At 45.4% G+C, this 20065-nt stretch overlaps 1 protein-coding gene across 1 annotated transcript in view; it reads left to right on the forward strand.

Moving 5' to 3' along the window:
• Positions 1–20065, forward strand: part of LOC137435793 (ryanodine receptor 2-like) — a 633328-nt gene that overhangs the window by 142277 nt on the left and 470986 nt on the right. The window contains exons 29-30 of the mRNA XM_078785085.1: positions 8809–8983; positions 12320–12528. Of these exons, the coding sequence (XP_078641211.1) occupies positions 8809–8983; positions 12320–12528 (384 nt within the window). The remainder of the gene's footprint in view (positions 1–8808; positions 8984–12319; positions 12529–20065) is intronic.

Raw genomic sequence — 20065 nt, forward strand, 5'->3', positions numbered from 1 at the left:
TGGCACCAAAGTCTAATCGGTTCATCTTTGCATCATAATAATATACAATGCCTTCAGAAAGTATTTACACCCCTTCACTTTTTCACATTTTGTTGTTACAGCCTGAAGTTAAAATAGATTAAATTTAAATTTGTTGTTGTAGCGGTTACCGGTAGCATGACACAATTACCCTGCACCGGCCGATGACGCAACCGGCGAGCGGTCACGTGTCCGGACTCGCCCGGGCGTGTTGAGACTTGCCTTTACCGGGCGAACGCTTGCCTTGCATACCACACCCCGTTGAGAGGCGTGGCTTATCTATTTGCATACCACGCCCCGCCTGAGAGGCGTGGCTTTTGTGTGTTGAGTTTCTGATATATATTGCCGCCCGTTCGATGGGCTGATTCAGTGCTTTGGAGTTCGTTTGAGTGAGCTTGGAATAAATAGCTCAGAGAAACTGAATTTCCGGCGTCGTCCATTTTGTCCGATTTTATCGTGCGAGCACAGCTCCCACAATTGGTGACCCCTTTCTACGAACACGGCGATGGAGTCAGCTGTAGCTTTGAAGCTCCCGAGCTTTTGGGAATCTCACGCGGCCGTTTGGTTTGCTCAAGCGGCTTCTCTCTTCGCCCTGCGGAACATTACGGAGGACACGACGCGCTACCACCACGTGGTCTCCGCGCTCAACGCCTCCTCCGCTTCCTGGGTTCTGAGCTTCCTACAGCACCCGCCGGACGCCGACAAATACGGCGTGCTCAAAGGCCTACTCCTCGGTGCGTTTGGACTCACGGAGACCAAACGCGCACGACAACTACTACACCTCCCGGAGCTGGGCGAGGCCCGTCCGTCCGAGTGCATGGACCACATGCTTGCTCTTCTCGGTGACCACAGCCCGGACTTCCTCTTCCGCGAGCTGTTTCTCCAGCGGCTACCAGGGCAGGTACGGTTAGCTTTGGATAATTCGCCCATCACGGACCCTCGCGCCCTGGCCAAGGAGGCCGATAAATTTTGCTCGGCCAGGCGACACGTCGGAGCGGCCGCCTGGGACCCTGGGCCGACCGAGGCAACGCCCGCGCCACGACCGGCGCCTCCACCGGCCGAGTCCACGCCACTGACGGCTGCGGCCGCCGCGACGCCCCGTCGACCGAACCCGACGCGACCGCCGGAGCCTCCACCAGAGCGGATCATGTGCTATTACCATGCCAGGTTCGGGCAGAAGGCCAGAACATGCCGCCCACCGTGCACTTTCGGCGAGTCGGGAAACGACCAGGCCGGCGCTCGCTGACTGCCATGAGCGTCGGCCATTCAGGCAGCCTTCTGTTTATCACGGACACGGAGTCCGGGCAGCGTTTTTTGTGCGACACCGGCGCTCAGTTGAGCGTGATACCCGCCTCGGTGGAGGACAAACAGGCCGCGCTTTGCGGCCCCGCTTTGGTCGCCGCAAACGGTTCCTCCATCCGCACCTTCGGTTCGCGCAGCGTCGAATTCTGCTTCGGGGGCCAGCGTTGTCGCCGCTTAAGCACTCCAGCAAGCACTCAAATGAAATGGGTGATAAGAAACAGCTGACTTGGCAAGCGATAGCAAGCTGATTGCTTCTGTAAGAAATGGCCGAGGAATTTTAAAAACAGATCGCAGGTACAGTGGAGTGACACCCTATCCCAAGAAAGTATGAATTAAGTTTAAAATATTAAGTTAAATAAAAAAAAATAACCCCAGAAGGAGAATGACAGCCCCGCTTAAATAAATGCATACATACTGTTGCTGATCCCGGGTTCATCGACATACTAAAGGGAGTTTATTACCCCGCTTCCCCTCAAACTCCAGGTCCACTGAGGCCGCCGACCGCGACTAAGCTCGTGATCGACGGATTGCTAAGCAATTCCGATCGCCAACCTCCCAGCCACGCGCCAAAGAGTTTGCTGGTCAAATAATCCGAAATACCTTCAAGACACGCGACCGAAGAAACCGGGGATCGAACCCTCGCTTCCCACACTTTATTGCGTGCCGAGCGGATTTGCAAGGTGTGGAAAGCGGCGTTACCTGACGTGATTTACGGACCTGATTCAAGCCAAATTCGGTCTCGGACGATGCTAGGCCAATGGAGAAAAGACGTACCTGAACAGGTTTGAAAGTAACAACAAAATGTACAGCCTTTTATTTACAAGGCAATAGAAAGAGACGAAAATGCAGCCTTATTAATTCCTTGCCTATAATAAACCCCACAGGCGCCTTCACACACACACACACACACACACACACACACACACACACACACACACACACACACACACACACAACGACACACCGGTTATTCTCGCACCGATGTACATCCTGGGATTGACTCGAGGGTGGCCGCTTGGTGTGCGCAGCTCGATCCTCGATCTGGACGTGCAGCCTGGATGAGGTAAGGTCCGAAGGACGAACCACCGCCTGGAAGTCAGCACGACCAACGAACTTCAGCACAGGTTGGACGAGCTTCAACGCAGGCAGGGCTATATTCAGCGCAGGTTGGATGACCAGCTTCAAGATGAGTCACGGGAGGGGCCAACGCTTGCAGGTCAGCCGGATCAGAGTGAGAGATCGGCGAAGTCAGAGCTGATGAGGGTCGTCGGCGAAGCAAAAAGCAAGAGGGGTAAAATGTGATGGTCGGGGTTTTTGTCAGACCCAAAAAGCTTCCAGAATGTTCCACAGCCTCCCATTGGCTGAGGTTCGTCATGTGCGGGCATTCAATCTTTCCTCCCCCCTAAGAAGGTTTCAGTCCTCCTTCCCTCTGTCATTCGGGGAGGTTTCACAACCCATTGGTTGCTTGCTGGTGATGTGTCCTTTGCCGTTTGTTGGTCACATGGCCTTTGCTTTTGGCCACACCTTCCTGCACATTAAAATGTCTTCCCACAACCACACGGAGGTTTGAAATCCTGCCTAAATCGACGCATATTTGGTCCGCAATTATTACACAATGGAAAGGGGGCTAATCTTTACATTCAATAAGAAATAACTAACTACTGCAGGCTACATGTTGTCATGCAATTAACTATAGGGGGTTTGCCTTTTTGGCAAAACCGCAACAATACACTGAGTTATAAAAATCGCTAGAAATGGTAAATTTTGTCAGATTTCACTCCAGATACAGTCACGTGAAAAAGTAAGTACACCCCATGTAAAGTTTTGACTTTTTCAACATATTTCAACATGCAGCTATTTGATCTTCATTTCAACAATATTGATAGATAAAGGTGATATAATACAACAAATATCATGAAACATTTACATTTTGTAGTCCATTGTATAATTTAAATAAGCATAAATGCAAATTTCGCATGTGGAAAAAGTAAGTACACCCTTGGCTCTAATAGGTGGTATTGACCCCTTTGGCAGAAACAACCTCAAGTAGGCGTTTCTTATAACTGTCTACCTGTCTCTGACATCGACTGGGAGAAATTTTTTCCCACTCCTCCATGCAGAATTCTTTCAGCTGTGCGATGTTTGAGGGGTTTCTTGCATGCACAGCTCGTTTCAAATCCCTCCACAACATCTCGATGGGATTTAGATCTGGGCTTTGACTTGGCCATTCCAGAACCCTCCAATTCTTTCTTTTCAGCCATTCCTTGGTGGATTTACTGGTATGTTTAGGGTCATTGTCATGTTGCAAGGTCCACCTTCGGTTGAGCTTCAACTCTCCGACAGATGGCCTCGCATTATCCTCAAGCACCCTCTGGTACAATGAAGAATTCATAGTGGATTCTATGATGGTGAGCTGCCCAGGTCCTGATGCAGCAAAGCTGCCCCAAACCATAATATTTCCACCACCATGCTTCACAGTTGGCATCAGGTTCTTGTGGTCAAATGCTGTCTTTGGTTTTCGCCAAACATGTCTTCTGGTACTGTGGCCAAATAGCTCTACCTTTGACTCATCTGTCCAGAGCACATTGTTCCAGAAGTGCTGGTCTTTGCCAAGGTGTTTATTGGCAAATTTATTCTTGCCCTGAAGTTCTTTCTGGACAGCAAAGGTTTCCTCCTGGCACACCTCCCATGTAGATCAAATTTGTGCAGCCTCTTTCTAATGGTAGACTCGTGCACTTTGACATCAACAGTGGCAAGAGCTACCTGTAGGTCCCGTGATGACATTCTGGGGTTCTTAGAGACTTCTTTCAGCATCTTGCGGTCTGCTCTCGGGCTGAACCTGCTGGGGCGGCCTGGCCTGAACAAGTTGGCAGTTGTTTGGAATCTTCTCCACTTGTGGATGATCTTCCAGATAGTTTAATGAATGATTTCAAATTGTTTGGAGATCTTTTTCAATCCCTTCCCAGACTCGTAGGCATCTATAACCTTCTTTCTGAAGGACTCAGAGAGCTCTTTTGATCTAGGCATGGTGATGCCGCACACTTCAACAACAAAGAGCAAACCAAACAAAATTTCTGAGGTTTAAATAAGACAGGGTCCTCCAAGATCCTCTCTAACGATGTTCTAATCATTTGCACATGAGCTGGTGCACCTGATTCTAATTTTAGGTGTTTGAAGTAGTGATAAATGTGGGGGTGTACTTAGCTTTTCCACATGCGAAATTTGCATTTTTGTTTATTTAAATTATACAATGAACTACAAAATGTAAATGTTTCATTATATTTGTTGTATTATATCACCTTTATCTTTCAATATTGTTGAAATGAAGATCAAATAGCTGTATGTTGAAATACAGACTTGGCATTTAATATGGAATATTTTTTTTGTGGTGGTTAACTTACTTTTCAAGATGACTTAGAACCAAAAGTTCATTGGAATTATGTTGAAATTATTCTAGATTTTGTTAATGTGACCTTTAAAAGAAACAAAAACCACATTTGACATTTCGAAGCAAATAAATTGATCCTTGAAAGTGATGTAAACTGATATCGAACTCAATTCACGGACAGTACTGTGTTAAACTTCTGTACGTTTTCCAGAAGTATCTCTTTATTTTGCACATTAGCCAATTTTTTTTTCAACAAAAACAAAAGCTAAATTATGACTGGGATTACGGACAGTAAAATTACAGTTCAGTACTTCGTGTAACCCCCACGAGCATTCAGGAGAGCACGTACACGTCGAGGCATGCTGTTCACGAGATTTGCCAAGGTTTGGACAGGAATCGCTTGCCATGCAGTGACAATAGTCTGCTGCAATTCACGCACAGAGGTGGGCTGCTGGTCCAAGTTGTCGATTTGACGTGTTAATTCTGCCCACAATTTCTCTATCGGATTAATATCCGAGGACATGGCAGGCCACTCCATATGCTCTACACCATGGTCAGCAAGAAAGTGTTGGATCATGCGAGCACGATGAGGCCATGCATTGTCATCTTGGAAGACAAAGTTTCCTCGAAAGGCTGCACGAGCAAATGGAAGCAATGTTTCTTCCAGAATGACCCTGTACTTGAACTGGTTCAGGTTTCCATTCAGAACAACCAGGTCAGTTTTGCCCCCTGCATAAAAAGCAGCCCAAACGGTCACCCCACCACCTCCGGCTTGGACTCTTGGCACTATACAATCTTCGTTGTGGGCTTCATGCACTTGTCTGCACACTTGGACGCGGCCATCTTGACGATAGACCAGAAATCTAGACTCATCACTGAAGGTCACGTGATTCCAGTGTCCTGGCTGCCATTGACGGTGCTCTCTGGCCCACTGCAATCGGCGCTGGCTGTGTTGTCTGGTCAGGCGTGGCTTTCTCAGGCGACACCTGGCACGATAGCCTGCTTGAACCAGTCGTTGGTTGACTAGCCTTCTGGATACAGGCACATTTGTCAGTTGCTGCCACTCAGCCCTAAGCCGATTAGCTGACTTGGTACGGCCATTGCAGACTAACCGGTGCAGCTGGCGATCATCTCTCCTTGTGGTTCTGCGTGGACGTTCTGGCCTCGGTATTGGAGTAGGGACACCCCTCTGAGCATTCCGTTTCAGGATCTTTGACACCTGACCTTGAGTGATGCCATACTGCCGAGCAACAGCACGCTCTTTCATGCCGTAATTTCGTAAAGCCACCACTCCATGACAAACAGCATTGTCTAGTTGACGGACCATCTCCAGAGGAAGCGGCAATAACTTTTGTAGGCGTGCAGCAGTTGTTTTCCACTAATACAGAACGCAACATCCCTTATATACCGGATTGTGAAGCCAATCGTCAAATGTATCTGTCCTTACATTTTGTCACGCCACCTGTGATATAATCCTGTTATTGACTTCTTGCTGCGAAAGACAATCAGTGACATGGTTCTTTCAACAAAGACATCACCGAAGGGTAAAATAAACTCACCAGATTGATATACTGAGTTCAGAATGTAAACCCAAGTCAAGGAAAAAATAATATTCCATATTAAATGCCAAGTCTGTATGTTGAAAAAGTCAAAATTTTACATGGGGTGTACTTACTTTTTCACGTGACTGTATGGACATTTATTTAGACTACAGCATTCAATCTTCATATCCGAATCAAGATTTTTATGATATGCTTCAATTATGTAATGATAATCGATCGTGCTTCCAAGGCAAGGCACATTTCAGTAGACCAAAACAAAATGGCGGTTTAAGAACCCAGCGAGTGGCAGTGGGCTGACCAAGATGGCAAGCTGCCATATTGGTAAGCCATTTTCGTGTTTTTCTTATGAGCACCTCGTTAATCATCTTCAAAAAGGGTGTTAAAACACACCCAAATACCAAGTTTTCATTATTGCAATCTGTTGGAGGTCCAGGTGTATGCATGCAAAGTTTGGGGCTGCCAGGGGTCATGGTTTTGGAGTTATGGAGGAGACAGACAGACAGACGGATGGACACTGCCTTTTATTATTATAGATGTCTGTATCAGCTTTGCACATTTGAGGAGTTTCTCCCATTCTTCCTTGAAGATTTGCTCAAGCTCTTTGAAGTTGATGGGGAGCTTCGGTGAAGAGCAATCTTCGAGTCTTTCCACAGATTCTCAATGGGATTCAAGTCTGGGCTTTGGCGAGGCCACTCAAGGACTTTCACATTCCTGTTCTGAAGCCATTTGTTGCTTTGGCTATATGCTTGGGATCATTGTCTTGTTGCAACGTAAATCCTCGCCACACTCTAAGGTCTATTGTACTCTGAAGCAGGTTCACCTCAAGGATTTGCCTGTATTTGACTTCATTCATTGTTCCCTCAATCCTTACAAGTCTCCCAGCCCCTTCCGCTGAAAAGCATCCCAATAGCATGATGCTACCACCACCATGCTTCACGGTAGGATTGGTGTTGGATGGGTGATGAGCTGTGCTTAGTATCTCCAGACGTAGTGCTTTGCATTCAAACCAAAGAGTTAAATTTTCATCTCATCAGACCACATAACCTTTTGCCTTATGGTACCAGAGTCTTTCGCATGCCTTTTTTTGCAAACTCTATTGTGTGTCATGTGCCTTTTTCTCAGGAGTGGCTTCTGCCTGACCACTCACCCCTAAAGCCTAGATTTGTGAAGTGCTGTAGCAACTGTTGTTCTTCCAGCAGGTTCTCCCATCTCAGCCAAGGAACTCTGTAGTTCTGTCAGAGAGGTCGTTGGGTTCTTGGTCACTTCCCTGATCAAGGTCCTTCTTGCCCGGTTGCTCAGTTTGGTCGCAGCCAGCTTTAGGAAGAGTCTGGGTAGTTCCATATTCTTTCCATTTCCTAATGATGGAGCTCACTTTGCTCTTGGGAACTTTCGACTCTCTAGAAATTGTTTTATACCCTTCCCAAGATCTATGCCTCCTCACAATTCTATTTCAGAGTTCTACGGACAGTTCCTTGGACTTCATGGTAGAGTTTCTGCTCTGACATGCCAACTGTGGGACGTTATACAGAAAGGTGTGTTTCTTTCTAAATCATGTCGAATCAATTGAATTGGCCACAGCAATACTCCAATCTAGTTGTAGAAAGGTCTCAATGATGATCAAAGGAAATTTGATGCACCTGAGCTCAATTTGGAGTGTGATAGTAAAGGGGTTGAATACTTATTGACTCAAGACATTTCAGTTTTTCATTTTTAATTATCTTGTAAAAATCTCTCTTTAAAAATCTCCACTTTGACTTTATGTGGTATTATGTGTAGACCAGTGACAAAAATAATCTCAATTTAATCCATTTTAAATTCAGGTTGTAACAACAAAATGTGAAAAAGTCAAGGGGTGTGAATACTTTCAGAAGGCACTCCACTTATGCCAGGTTTGGTCAAAATCCCATCACTGGCCCACAAGTTAGCTCGATGACATAATTTTACTTAATGGGACCTCTGACCTTTGACCTCTTGACCCCTTAATTTAAACAGTTCATCTTTGCATCATTAAACATGCAAAGAAACTCCACCATGTATGAAATTTGACTTTGATCCCTTCAGTCGTACTTAAGTTATTGCTGTAACGAAAACTTATCACGGACAGACGGATAGACGGATGGACGGACAGTCAGACGGACAACCAAAAACATAATGCCTCTGGGAACTTCTTCGGTGGAGGCATACATTTTTTATTTTTTTTGCATATAGGGTGAAGTCTCGTAGAAGAGCTCTTAAACAGGAAAAAAAAGAATATTTCTCTAAAACATGAAATTCCCTAAAATATTCTTGCATTGTTTGAATTGTTTGAAAATAAAAATAACATTTTTTTGCATTGTTTGAAAATACAAGTATTTATACCAAGAATGGAAAATAATAAATAAATACAAGGAATGTAAAATACAAATATAGATTGTACAACATGGTGAATGAGCATACATTTAAAGCAAATAACCAACATCTTTTTGCAATATTGTAGAGCTGTTTAGCATTGCTGCGCTCAGTTGAGGTTCTAAACAATTTTCTGTCACACATTTACAGGCACAACGCTGCCATCAGGGTGGAGAGCAGTTTGGCAGGCCTTGGCTGCGAGGAGATGTGGTTGGCTGTTTGATTGATCTCATTGAATGCTGCATGATGTTCACCATCAATGGCGAGATATTGCTTGATGATTCAGGCTCTGAATTTGCCTTCCATGACTTTGCCATCGGAGAAGGTGCATACAATTTCAGTGTTTGCTATATTTCTTAATTATTGTACAATTTCTTATTACTAGGACGTGCCCGTACGTGGGTGCCCGTTCGGAAAAACATTCCAAACCGCGTGGCAGTAACGACCACAGAACCCCCCCTCTATTTACATGAAATGGTTTGGTCCATTCGCAAAGCCAAAGCGAACGACCACAGAACCCCCCCCTCTATTTACATTATGTTTTACATTATTATTTTTTATTATTAATTTACATTATTACACTATTTACATTATTAATTTACATTACTTATGCATTATGTTTTCCACTCTGTCAAAGCGCCTTTGGGCTTCTGGAAAAGCGCTATACAAAATAAATGAATTATTATTATTATTATTATTATTACATGAATGGTTTGGTCCATTCGCAAAGCCAAAGCGAACGGCGAACGGCTAAATCGCCATAGCTCGGTAACTACTTCTCTGATTAATATGAAACCTTGAAAAGGCACATCCTCGGGTCCCCAGCAATATACCTGGCAAGTTTCAAGTATATCGGACCCGTGGTTGTCGAGAAACAGCAGTCACAGACATACACACAGACATACAGAGATTACTGGAATTATAGATAGATGTGCAGTTTCTGTTATACATGAGATTTACTACCTCTGCCGCCAAAGGTGTATGGAGGTTATGGTTTTACCCCTGTCAGCCTGTTTGTCTGTCTATTTGTCTGTCTTTGTCTGTCTGTTTATCTGTGAGCATGATATCTCAAAAAGGTATGGACGGATTTGGATGAAATTTGGTGCAAAGTTTGCATGTCTTTTATCTTGAAGGCCCCAGTCATGGACTATATCATCCTCGTCGAGGCTAGGCCTTAAATTAAAGAGCTGCATTGATAGAAAAGTGAAGAAAGAGAGAATAGTCTCAATAGAAAAGAGTTTTTGAGGAAGTAAAAAATGTGCTTTTTGACAAGGGGAAGATCATAAGTGTTTTGAAAAACATGGGAAGGTAAAGAGTTCCAGAGGTTGGCAGTGGAGGGCTAGAAACAAACATCATAACGGCCCACCCTTGAGTTGCCAATGGCCACACAATAATCATGAGATGTAGTGGATTGTCAAGTATTCCATGGTTTCACTAATGGCGGAGGTACCCAAGCAACAAGTTCTTGGGAGCAGAAACCAAAGTAATATCTGTAGAAAAGAGGAAGAGAGCCAACTTTGCAGCGTAATTCGAGCAGGTTGTGTTTTGAGGGCAGATTGGGAGAGTTCATGAGTCGGATTACTTTGGATTCAATTCTGTCCATTAGATATGTGGAGCTAGAACCTTCCCAGATGTGAGAGCAGTACTCTATACAAGGATGAATAAATTCTTTATATAGTTGAAGGAACTGTTGAGAGGAGAAGAATCTTCGACATCTGAACAGGACTCCCAGTTTCTTCGAGGCAGACGTAGCTATTTGTGCAATTAATGTGTGGATTCCAGGATAAATTTGAAGTCAGGGTAATACCTAGTAGGTTTTAATTGTGGAGCTTTCAAAGGAGATTGGAGAGTTGAGAGGAATTTTAGAGAGAGAGATGGGGAAAAATTGAGTTTCAGAAGCATTAAACTTCACCTGATTACATTTGCCCCACTGGGAAATCTTGTCCAAATCCGAATTTAAAGAGTTGAATGTGATTAAACGAGACGTATATCGAGTGAGGGAAGATGGGGCAGATGGGAAAAACATGGAGTGATTTAATGTGGAGTCATCAGCAGATGAGGGCATTTAGTTATTTTTAAAAGAAAGAAGGTCATTGATAAAAAGAAGGAAGAGAGTTGGAGACAGAACACAACCCTGAGGGACACTGCTGTTGATAGGGTAGGGGGGAGATGTTGAACCATCAACAATTACGGAGATAGAGCGGTCGGAGAGAGCTGGGTGAAGGGGGGGGGAAACCAAAAGAGGGAAGCTTGGATATCAGACCCCGATGCAAAACGATGTCAAAGGCTTTTGAGATATCAAGGCCTACAACAAAGGATTCCGCAAAGTCTCTCAGAGAAGAGGCCCAGACATTCATAATGTAAGAAAGGATATCACTGGTAGATCTTGCCTTGCGAAGGCCACATTGATGGTCAGATAGAAGACTGTGAGATTCAAGGTGCTTGAGGAAATGGGAATTGAGAAGACATTCAAAGACTGGAAATAATAGTAGTCAGAGCAATAGGACTGTAGTTGGAAGGGTTTGAACGATCAACCTTCTTTAAAATAGGCTGTACTAAGGCATGTTTCCAGGAAAGAGGAAATCTTTTGGTTTTTAAAGGAGTTGGCCTTTTTTTTTCGGGGACCGTGGTTGCTGTTGTTTTTTTTGGTCCCCTTTTTGAAGCAATGTTTTACGGCCGGATGCCCTTCCTGCCGCCAACCCTGTTAGTCGCCTCTTGCGACACACAGGGAATTACCAGTGAACTGGTACTCAATTAGCCGACCTCGGAAGGAATGACAGGCTGAGTCAACCCGCCTGGCGTTAATTCAGCGATCGACCGGGATTCGAACCCAGGATCCTAGGAATCCTAAGCTGGCACCCTAGCCGCTAGCCCAACACCAGGGATAAAACATGTTTTAAAACATGGTTTTTAAAGGAGTGACAAGGACGAATTGATTTCGATTTTGGTGAAGAGTGGGATCTGCTTCCGAATACTAGAATTTGAAAGCGATTCTTCACTATTGAGAGTAAAAAACGATATATTATATAGCACGATATATCAAAAAGTTATGGATTGATTCGGATGAAACTTGGTGGACAGGTTGGGTGTGTTACAAGGACGAATTGTTTCGATTTCGGTGAAGATGATGATACTATAATTTTTTTTAGTGATTCTTCACCATTGAGGGATTGGGCCAAACATGATATACAGTATAGCACGCTATTTCAAAATGTGGAAGACTTATGTCGAAACTTGGTAGATGAGTTGGGAATGTGGCAAGAACAAGCTGATTAGATTTTGGGTCAAGTTTGGATCCAGATCCGGCCTATCGGTGGGATACAAAACCTAAACTGCTCAGCCTCGAAGAGGTATGCGCTCTCCCGAGTCCCGTTCTTGCTTTGCCTGTGAAGATATCTTTCATCTTCCAACATAAAAAAGTTCCAAAGTGAAAAGTACCCCCTCTAATTTGTTAAAATGAAATTGCAGTAAATGTGTACAATGTTTACAATATTATAAAAAGTACATGTGTACATTCACTGGAGCAACGTATGACTTCATCCTGATAATTATAGCATCAGTAAATAATGTCATTAGAAAATGTCTTGAAGGTAAACCAAGAGTTTAATCTCTCTGTTTCTGTATTTCATTAATACATTGTTTATCCACCTCCATTTTGCAGGATTTGTGCCCATCTGCAGTGTCGGGCTTGGCCATGTGGCCAGGCTCAACCTGGGTAAGGATGTGACCAAACTTAAGTTCTTCCCGATCTGTGGTCTGCAAGAGGGTTTTGAACCTTTTGCTGTCTACATGAAAAGGGATGTGACACTGTGGTTCAGCAAGAGGTTAGCTCAATTCACTCCGATCACTCCCAATAAAGGGCAATTTGAGGTTGGTGAGAATCTTCTGTTTTTCTATTTCTTATCAGTTAACTTATTGACTTGTTGCTGACTTATTTGTCGTAAACAATTGCTTTTCTTGTTGGAAACAATCTTTCATTATAGTATGTGCCCATATTAACAACCATAATAATATGATTTGTCTGGCAGAAGCATCATCTCCCATTTTTAAAGAGGATTGTCAAAATGTTATTGTCAAACTTGTGTTTGGGTTTATTTATTCTTCTGTGATCCAGTACATGCAAACTTTATCTGCGTGTGCGTGTGTCGTTGATTGATCACTCCACGATTTGGGTTTCAGAATGTGGAACGGAGTCCCCCCAGGTCTCAAAGTATCCACGTCCATTTCAGTGAAGGATTGTGATTCATGGTCTAAGTTGTGAAGTTGTGTTGTTCTCAGAGTTTTGTTCCAAGGGCTCTTTTCAGGATCGTCACCGAGCCCTGGACAGCCTCCAACTGTAGCTTGTTTGTAGTAATGTTCCCAAGGATGGTGGGTAGGATCTTTGTGAGGTTCTTCTTTATCATTTCTGTTGCTCCAATTATCACTGGAGCCATTTCGGTGCTCTTCGGCTTCCAGGATCTTTTCACTTCATTTTTGAGGTCCTGGTATTTGGTCATTTTCTTGATTTCTGTTTTATTTAGACCAAAATAATGAGGGTACAGAAACCTCAATTAGCAATACCTTATTTTCCTTTTTGTATCTCAGTTCTATGTCTGGTCGCAGTGCTTTGTTTTCTATGTTCACGCTGGATGGGATCATCAGGTCGTACGTGAACATTATGTCGTTATTTTCAATTATTGCTTTTGGTTCATGTTTCCACGAGTTTTGTGGAACTGGGATATTGAAATTTCTGTGGATGTGCCTGTGGAGTACTCCACATACCTTGTTGTGCCTTTGGGTGTACAGCTGTTCTGACATGAGTTTTTTTTAACATCCTGATAGGTGACTCATGCTTTCTGTTTCTACCTTGCCGAACCTACACGTTTCACATTGACTCAGTCCTGCCATCTTCTTAAAGCCATTTGTGTTGTGGTCTTGGTCTTGGGCATTGTTACGTGGTCCCCTCGGTGAATACCTGGTCTCGGTGACCCCCGGACCGTGAGAGGAACTCCGCCAGCAAGCTGTATTATATATGCGCTTTCGCCACGCAATCCATATGAATTTCACCCAGGAGACAACTGATGTTCAAGGATATATTTCCAATGGTAATGATACCATACAATTTCAATGACCCAACCACGGAGATTTTCCCCGAGCAATCAACAATACACAACCATCAACAATATTTCAATGACACAACCACGGAGATTTTCCCCGAGCAATCAACAATACACTACCATCAACAATTCCCCAGCCACAATCAATTCCCTATGAGTAAGATGGCCATCTTATACATGTGTGTCCCGGTGAGTACTCACGACACCCTTTTGGTCTCGGTCCCGCACAATGTCTCTGGGCCCCTCCTGACCAAGATGATGGTCGCCGTCGCCGCTCTCGGGCGGTTGAACGAACCCCGGGTGGACGTTTTTCCACCGGGCAGGTATCGTACCAGGCACCGAGGCTGCAGCCCCTCGTGGCCACGCGAAGCGGATACGGTAGAGCAAGCCAAACCCCACGCCTCTTGCAAGGCGCGTTAGGCCCCAACGTGCGACCCGCACGCGTCTGTTTGGACGGTGCCGCGAACGAGGCCAGACACGGGTTCGATGCACGGCCCCACGTCAACTTGACGTCTCCACCGGGCAGGTACACGTTCCGGTAATTCCTCTCGCCAGCCAGGCTTCGGAACGCCGCTGTTCCACGCAGCGCAAGGTCGATCCCACCTTTTGTCGGAGCGGGGCGAGGAAGAATAATACTCGTCCTTTTTTCCTCGTGTCTTTTTCTCTTCCCTTTCCGGTCACTTCCGTTTCCGGCCACTCCCTCAGAAGGGCTCCTGACCCTCCAACCACAACAACTACACAACAACTTAATATACTACACACGGATAAGCAAAGACCTGAATGGTAATTCACATACATTCATATAAATATGTAACACTCCCCCCCTTCAAGAAAGAAAGTTTGAACCCAGCGAAAACTTTCTTTGCCGGCCAATTTGGAGAAACAAACCAGATAACTCAACCCCCCCCACATTATCCGTTCCCCCCGGGCACAGTTATCACTTAAAAATAAAGCAACCAAAATTTTCACCACAACCCCTCCAGATTGCTCCCTCTGGACTAAGTACCAACAACGACATTGTCCCTGCCAAATCAAACTCCATCTCATGACCCTCTGACTTTGACCGTCAGTTTCTTGGGAATGAAGGTTAAGGGGTTGATCAAAGATCCTAAGTTAAGCAACTCGATAGCACTTTTTCCGGGAGGCCAAGCCGAGTATTCACTACATGGATGCCTTTAGGAACGCGGAGTTCACGGTTAGTCCGTGCAGGAAAGTTCTCTACATGGGCGCCTTGAGGAACGTGGAGTTCACGGTTAGTCCGTGCATGAAAGTTCACTACATGGACGCCTTTAGGAACGGCGTTCACGGTTAATTCGTGTAGGAATCTTGGCTCGGCGGCTCCGCCGCCTTCAGTGCTTCAACTTCTCAGAACTTCCCTAATAATTAGGGTGGGACCACTGGTCCCTGTAGTCCCATGAATAGCGGTCTCCTTCTCGGCCACTACCAAAACTACCGCCCAGTTGTCCTCTCCTGTAGACCTCTCGACGCCTACGAAATGCCTTCCCTACTGTTATGGTCCGACCCTCCAAATCCTTGCCATTCCAATTCTTCTCTGCCTCTCTGGCGTCTTTTGTGCTGGCAAACGTGACAAAGCCAAACCCTCTTGACTGTTGCGTTTCCCAGTCTCTTACCAACCGCACTTCCACCAGCGGCCCATATCTGTTGAAGACAGAGGTCAGAACTTCTTCCTCTGTTTTGAAGTTCAGTCCCCCTACAAATAACTTGGCACTTTTGTCGCCATCCCGAGCTGGTGTGGTGTTATTTTCCCTGCTGGGCTCTTTACCAACCCTCAGGTTACCATAAACTTGACCCCCGGCCAAATCATTCCCGATAACCACAGATACACCCTCTACAGGAAGCGTGGCTTGTAAACCGACGGTGACCGGTCCTGACACCAAATCGGACTCCAACTGGATGACCTGAAGGGGAGCACTAACACCGCCCCCGATCCCCTGTAAACGAACACTATCCCCCGTTGCCGTCTCCTCGGACCATGGCAAAATGCCTTCAAGCATTAAAGATTGATGGGCCCCTGTGTCCCTCAATATCCTAACCGGTCTCCGGTTATTCGAGGCTCCATCCAGTGACACAAACCCCTCTGAAATAAATGGTTGGTAACCCTTTTGATGGCGATTTCTTACGCTAGCCATCGCATTCGGAGTTGTAATAGTCGGACTCCGCTCTGGGTTGTCCCTTTTCATGAGGTAACAACTGGACATCAAGTGTCCAGGTTTCTTGCAAAACGCGCAAGTAGGCCCGGAGGAAAAACTCGGGGTCTGCCTCGGGCCCCCCGAACTATAAGTTTGTCTTGGGCCCGCATCCCTCTGATTTCGAACCGGCGGGGTATCATAGTGGTCCCCATAATCATCTCGAGGCCGCCGCCATGTATGGTCGTTCTCCGCACCTGCTGTTCCCCACCTCCCCTGCGGAGATCTAGGCGAGGAGTTAGGTTCGTGGACCCCTATTCGGTGGGTTAAGGCATAATCATCTGCCATGGTGGCTGCGTCCCACAACTTTGGTACCTTCTTTTCCTGCAGGTACACCTTGATGTCCTCGTGGACACACTGCTGGAATTCCTCCACCAGGATCAAGTCCCGCAATGTCTCGAAGTCTTTCCCGACTCCTTTTGACTCACACCACCGATCAAACATGTTTTCTTTCACTCTGGCAAACTCCACATGGGTCTCACTCTCCCTCTTCCTGGCATTCCTGAATTTTTGCCTGTAAGCTTCCGGAACCAACTCATAGGCCTTGAGGATGTGCTTCTTCAGTACCTCATAATCTGCACATTGGTCCATTGGTAGCGCCGAATAAATTTCCTGAGCTTTCCCCACCAGCACACTTTGCACGAGTATGGTCCAGGCCTCCTCCGGCCATAATTGTCGAGCCACTTTCTCAAAGTGTAGAAAAAATTTCGCGACTTCTTTTTCACTGAACGGTGGAACCAGCCTCACATGTCTGCCCACATCCCAGGTTTTCTGGTTAGGTGTCGACCCCGTCAGCAAGGGTGGTGCCTCTCCCCGTTCTCTCATTAACTCCAGCTCCTTGAATTTGATTTCTTGCTGAAGCTCCATGTCACGTTCCTTTAATTCCCTTTCCGCTTTTCTCTCCTCTGCTTCGAGGTCCCTTGCAGCTCTCCTCTCCTCTGCTTTTCTCCCTTCTAACCTTTCCTGGAGTTCTCGTTCCACTCTCCTTTCCTCTGCTTGTTTCTCTTCTCTCCTCGCTTCTGCTTTCCTTTCTTCTTCTGCTAACCTTTCCTGGAGTTCTCGTTCCACTCTCCTTTCCTCTGCTTGTTTCTCTTCTCTCCTCGCTTCTGCTTTCCTTTCTTCTTCTGCTCTTTCCTTTTCTGCTTTCCTTTCTTCTTCTTTTAACCTTTCCTGGAGTTCTCGTTCCACTCTCCTTTCCTCTGCTCTTTCCTTTTCTGCTTTCCTTTCTTCTTCTGCTCTTTCCTTTTCTGCTTTCCTTTCTTCTTCTGCTCTTTCCTTTTCTGCTTTCCTTTCTTCTTCTGCTCTTTCCTTTTCTGCTTTCCTTTCTTCTTCTGCTCTTTCCTTTTCTGCTTTCCTTTCTTCTTCTTTAATCCGTTCCTGGCTCCGTAATTGCAACTCCAGTTTCCGGAGCTCAACATCTTCCGGTTCTTCGGGTAGCCACTCCCAGGCTAACTCGTCCCATGTTCCTAATCCCACCATAGATTGTATCACCGTGGCCTGCAACTCTGCCTTCCTCAAATTAGTTCGGACCTCCAAGTTAAAATGTTTGGCCAATTTCAAGAGGTCCGACTTTAGCAACGCTCGGAACTGTGCCTCACTCGGGGTTACCCCAAAGTTCTGTGCCACAAACGCCATGGTGCCTATCGTTAACACCTGTTAACCTCCACCCAAGACTTTACCCCAATTTCTCAAAAAAAAAATTTACCAATTAATAATTAATTAATAAATTTTAATTAATAAAAAAATTATTATTTTATTATTTTATACAATTTTAAATCCCGGACGTAGACCCAATTGCGAAACCGCAAATCGTAATTTGGACGAGCCCCCAATTCTGTTACGTGGTCCCCTCGGTGAATACCTGGTCTCGGTGACCCCCGGACCGTGAGAGGAACTCCGCCAGCAAGCTGTATTATATATGCGCTTTCGCCACGCAATCCATATGAATTTCACCCAGGAGACAACTGATGTTCAAGGATATATTTCCAATGGTAATGATACCATACAATTTCAATGACCCAACCACGGAGATTTTCCCCGAGCAATCAACAATACACAACCATCAACAATATTTCAATGACACAACCACGGAGATTTTCCCCGAGCAATCAACAATACACTACCATCAACAATTCCCCAGCCACAATCAATTCCCTATGAGTAAGATGGCCATCTTATACATGTGTGTCCCGGTGAGTACTCACGACACCCTTTTGGTCTCGGTCCCGCACAATGTCTCTGGGCCCCTCCTGACCAAGATGATGGTCGCCGTCGCCGCTCTCGGGCGGTTGAACGAACCCCGGGTGGACGTTTTTCCACCGGGCAGGTATCGTACCAGGCACCGAGGCTGCAGCCCCTCGTGGCCACGCGAAGCGGATACGGTAGAGCAAGCCAAACCCCACGCCGCTTGCAAGGCGCGTTAGGCCCCAACGTGCGACCCGCACGCGTCTGTTTGGACGGTGCCACGAACGAGGCCAGACGCGGGTTCGATGCACGGCCCCACGTCAACTTGACGTCTCCACCGGGCAGGTACACGTTCCGGTAATTCCTCTCGCCAGCCAGGCTTCGGAACGCCGCTGTTCCACGCAGCGCAAGGTCGATCCCACCTTTTGTCGGAGCGGGGCGAGGAAGAATAATACTCGTCCTTTTTTCCTCGTGTCTTTTTCTCTTCCCTTTCCGGTCACTTCCGTTTCCGGCCACTCCCTCAGAAGGGCTCCTGACCCTCCAACCACAACAACTACACAACAACTTAATATACTACACATGGATAAGCAAAGACCTGAATGGTAATTCACATACATTCATATAAATATGTAACAGCATTTACAATGATGCATTTTCCATACCAGTTGAGCTGACCTCTTCTTAGTCATTCCAATGAGCCTTATTTGTCTGTCCTCACTCTGTCCAATTCTTTTTAGCATTTCCTGCTGTTTTTTTCATTTTTCCAGTTGTTGGTGTATATTTCTTGATATTTATTTTACTTCTTTTGTATTCTTTGCATTGTTGGGGCTGTATTTGTTGCTGTTTCATTTTCCTGTGCGGCATCTCTTCACACATGTTTTTGGAAATTATTTGCAAGGTGAGTTAGGGATATTTTTTCAGGTTTGTTGTGTTCATGTTTGTTCACAAATTGCATGCAATAGTCTGTTCAGCATTTCACATACTCAGCTAGACTGACATTCATCGCTCTGTGCACCTGGTTGAGTTCCATCATGCTGCTCCCTCGCTCTCGTTTGGGCAGGTATATTCTCGGGATGCACTGGTTTTTGTAAAACATTTTCTTGATGGTAAGGAGTTTTCTTGTGTTGATGTCTGTCTAAAAAATGTCTAAAATGTCTAAAATGGTGTCTTAAAAAAAAACAAAAACAAAAAACTTGTGGCCAGTTTTTCTGATCAGATTTCTGATTGGGGCCAGTTTATTATTCCGCAGCTATATTGTAACACTTGTACTGCGAGCTCGTTTATGGCTTTGATTTTGTTTCGTGGGGAGAGATATGTTTTCAGGATCAGCTTCGTTCTACGTAGATGTTCTTTGGCAATTGTTTTGCACATTTGTTTGTGACATATTTGGTGGCCCCCTTCTACTCCGAGGTATTTGTATGATGCTTCGTTTTCCAACTGCTGAGTTGTTGTTTCAAGGTCAATTTTAATGTTGTCTGTTTTTGGTGGTTTACCGAGTATAAATGTGCACTTGGCGCACTTGTCTCGTCCAAATTCCATTTGAATGTCCTCGGAAAACTGTTTTACTCGTTATAGTTGTTCTGTCAATTTTTCGTCATTTGGCGAGAAGAGCTTTACATCATCCATGTGCAGTAGATGTGTCACCTTTCCTATTTCTTTGGATGTTCGTCTATTGGTTGTTAGGGTGTATCCGTGTCCATGTTCATTGATGAGGTTACTTAGTGGGTCCAGAGCCAGACAAAACAGAAGAGGGGAAAGTCTGTCTCCCTGGAATATTCCACGCCGTATCTTCACATCTGGTATTTCAATATTTTCTTCTGAGTGCTGTAATATCAATGTGGTATTCCAGAGCTCTATTGATCTCTCAAACAGCTTGATTATGGGGATTGATTTGGTATATTTGCATGCATTTGATGATCC

This window comes from Myxine glutinosa, chromosome 9 (assembly GCF_964187855.1).
Source record: "Myxine glutinosa chromosome 9, kmMyxGlut1.1, whole genome shotgun sequence".
NCBI lineage: Eukaryota > Metazoa > Chordata > Myxini > Myxiniformes > Myxinidae > Myxine > Myxine glutinosa.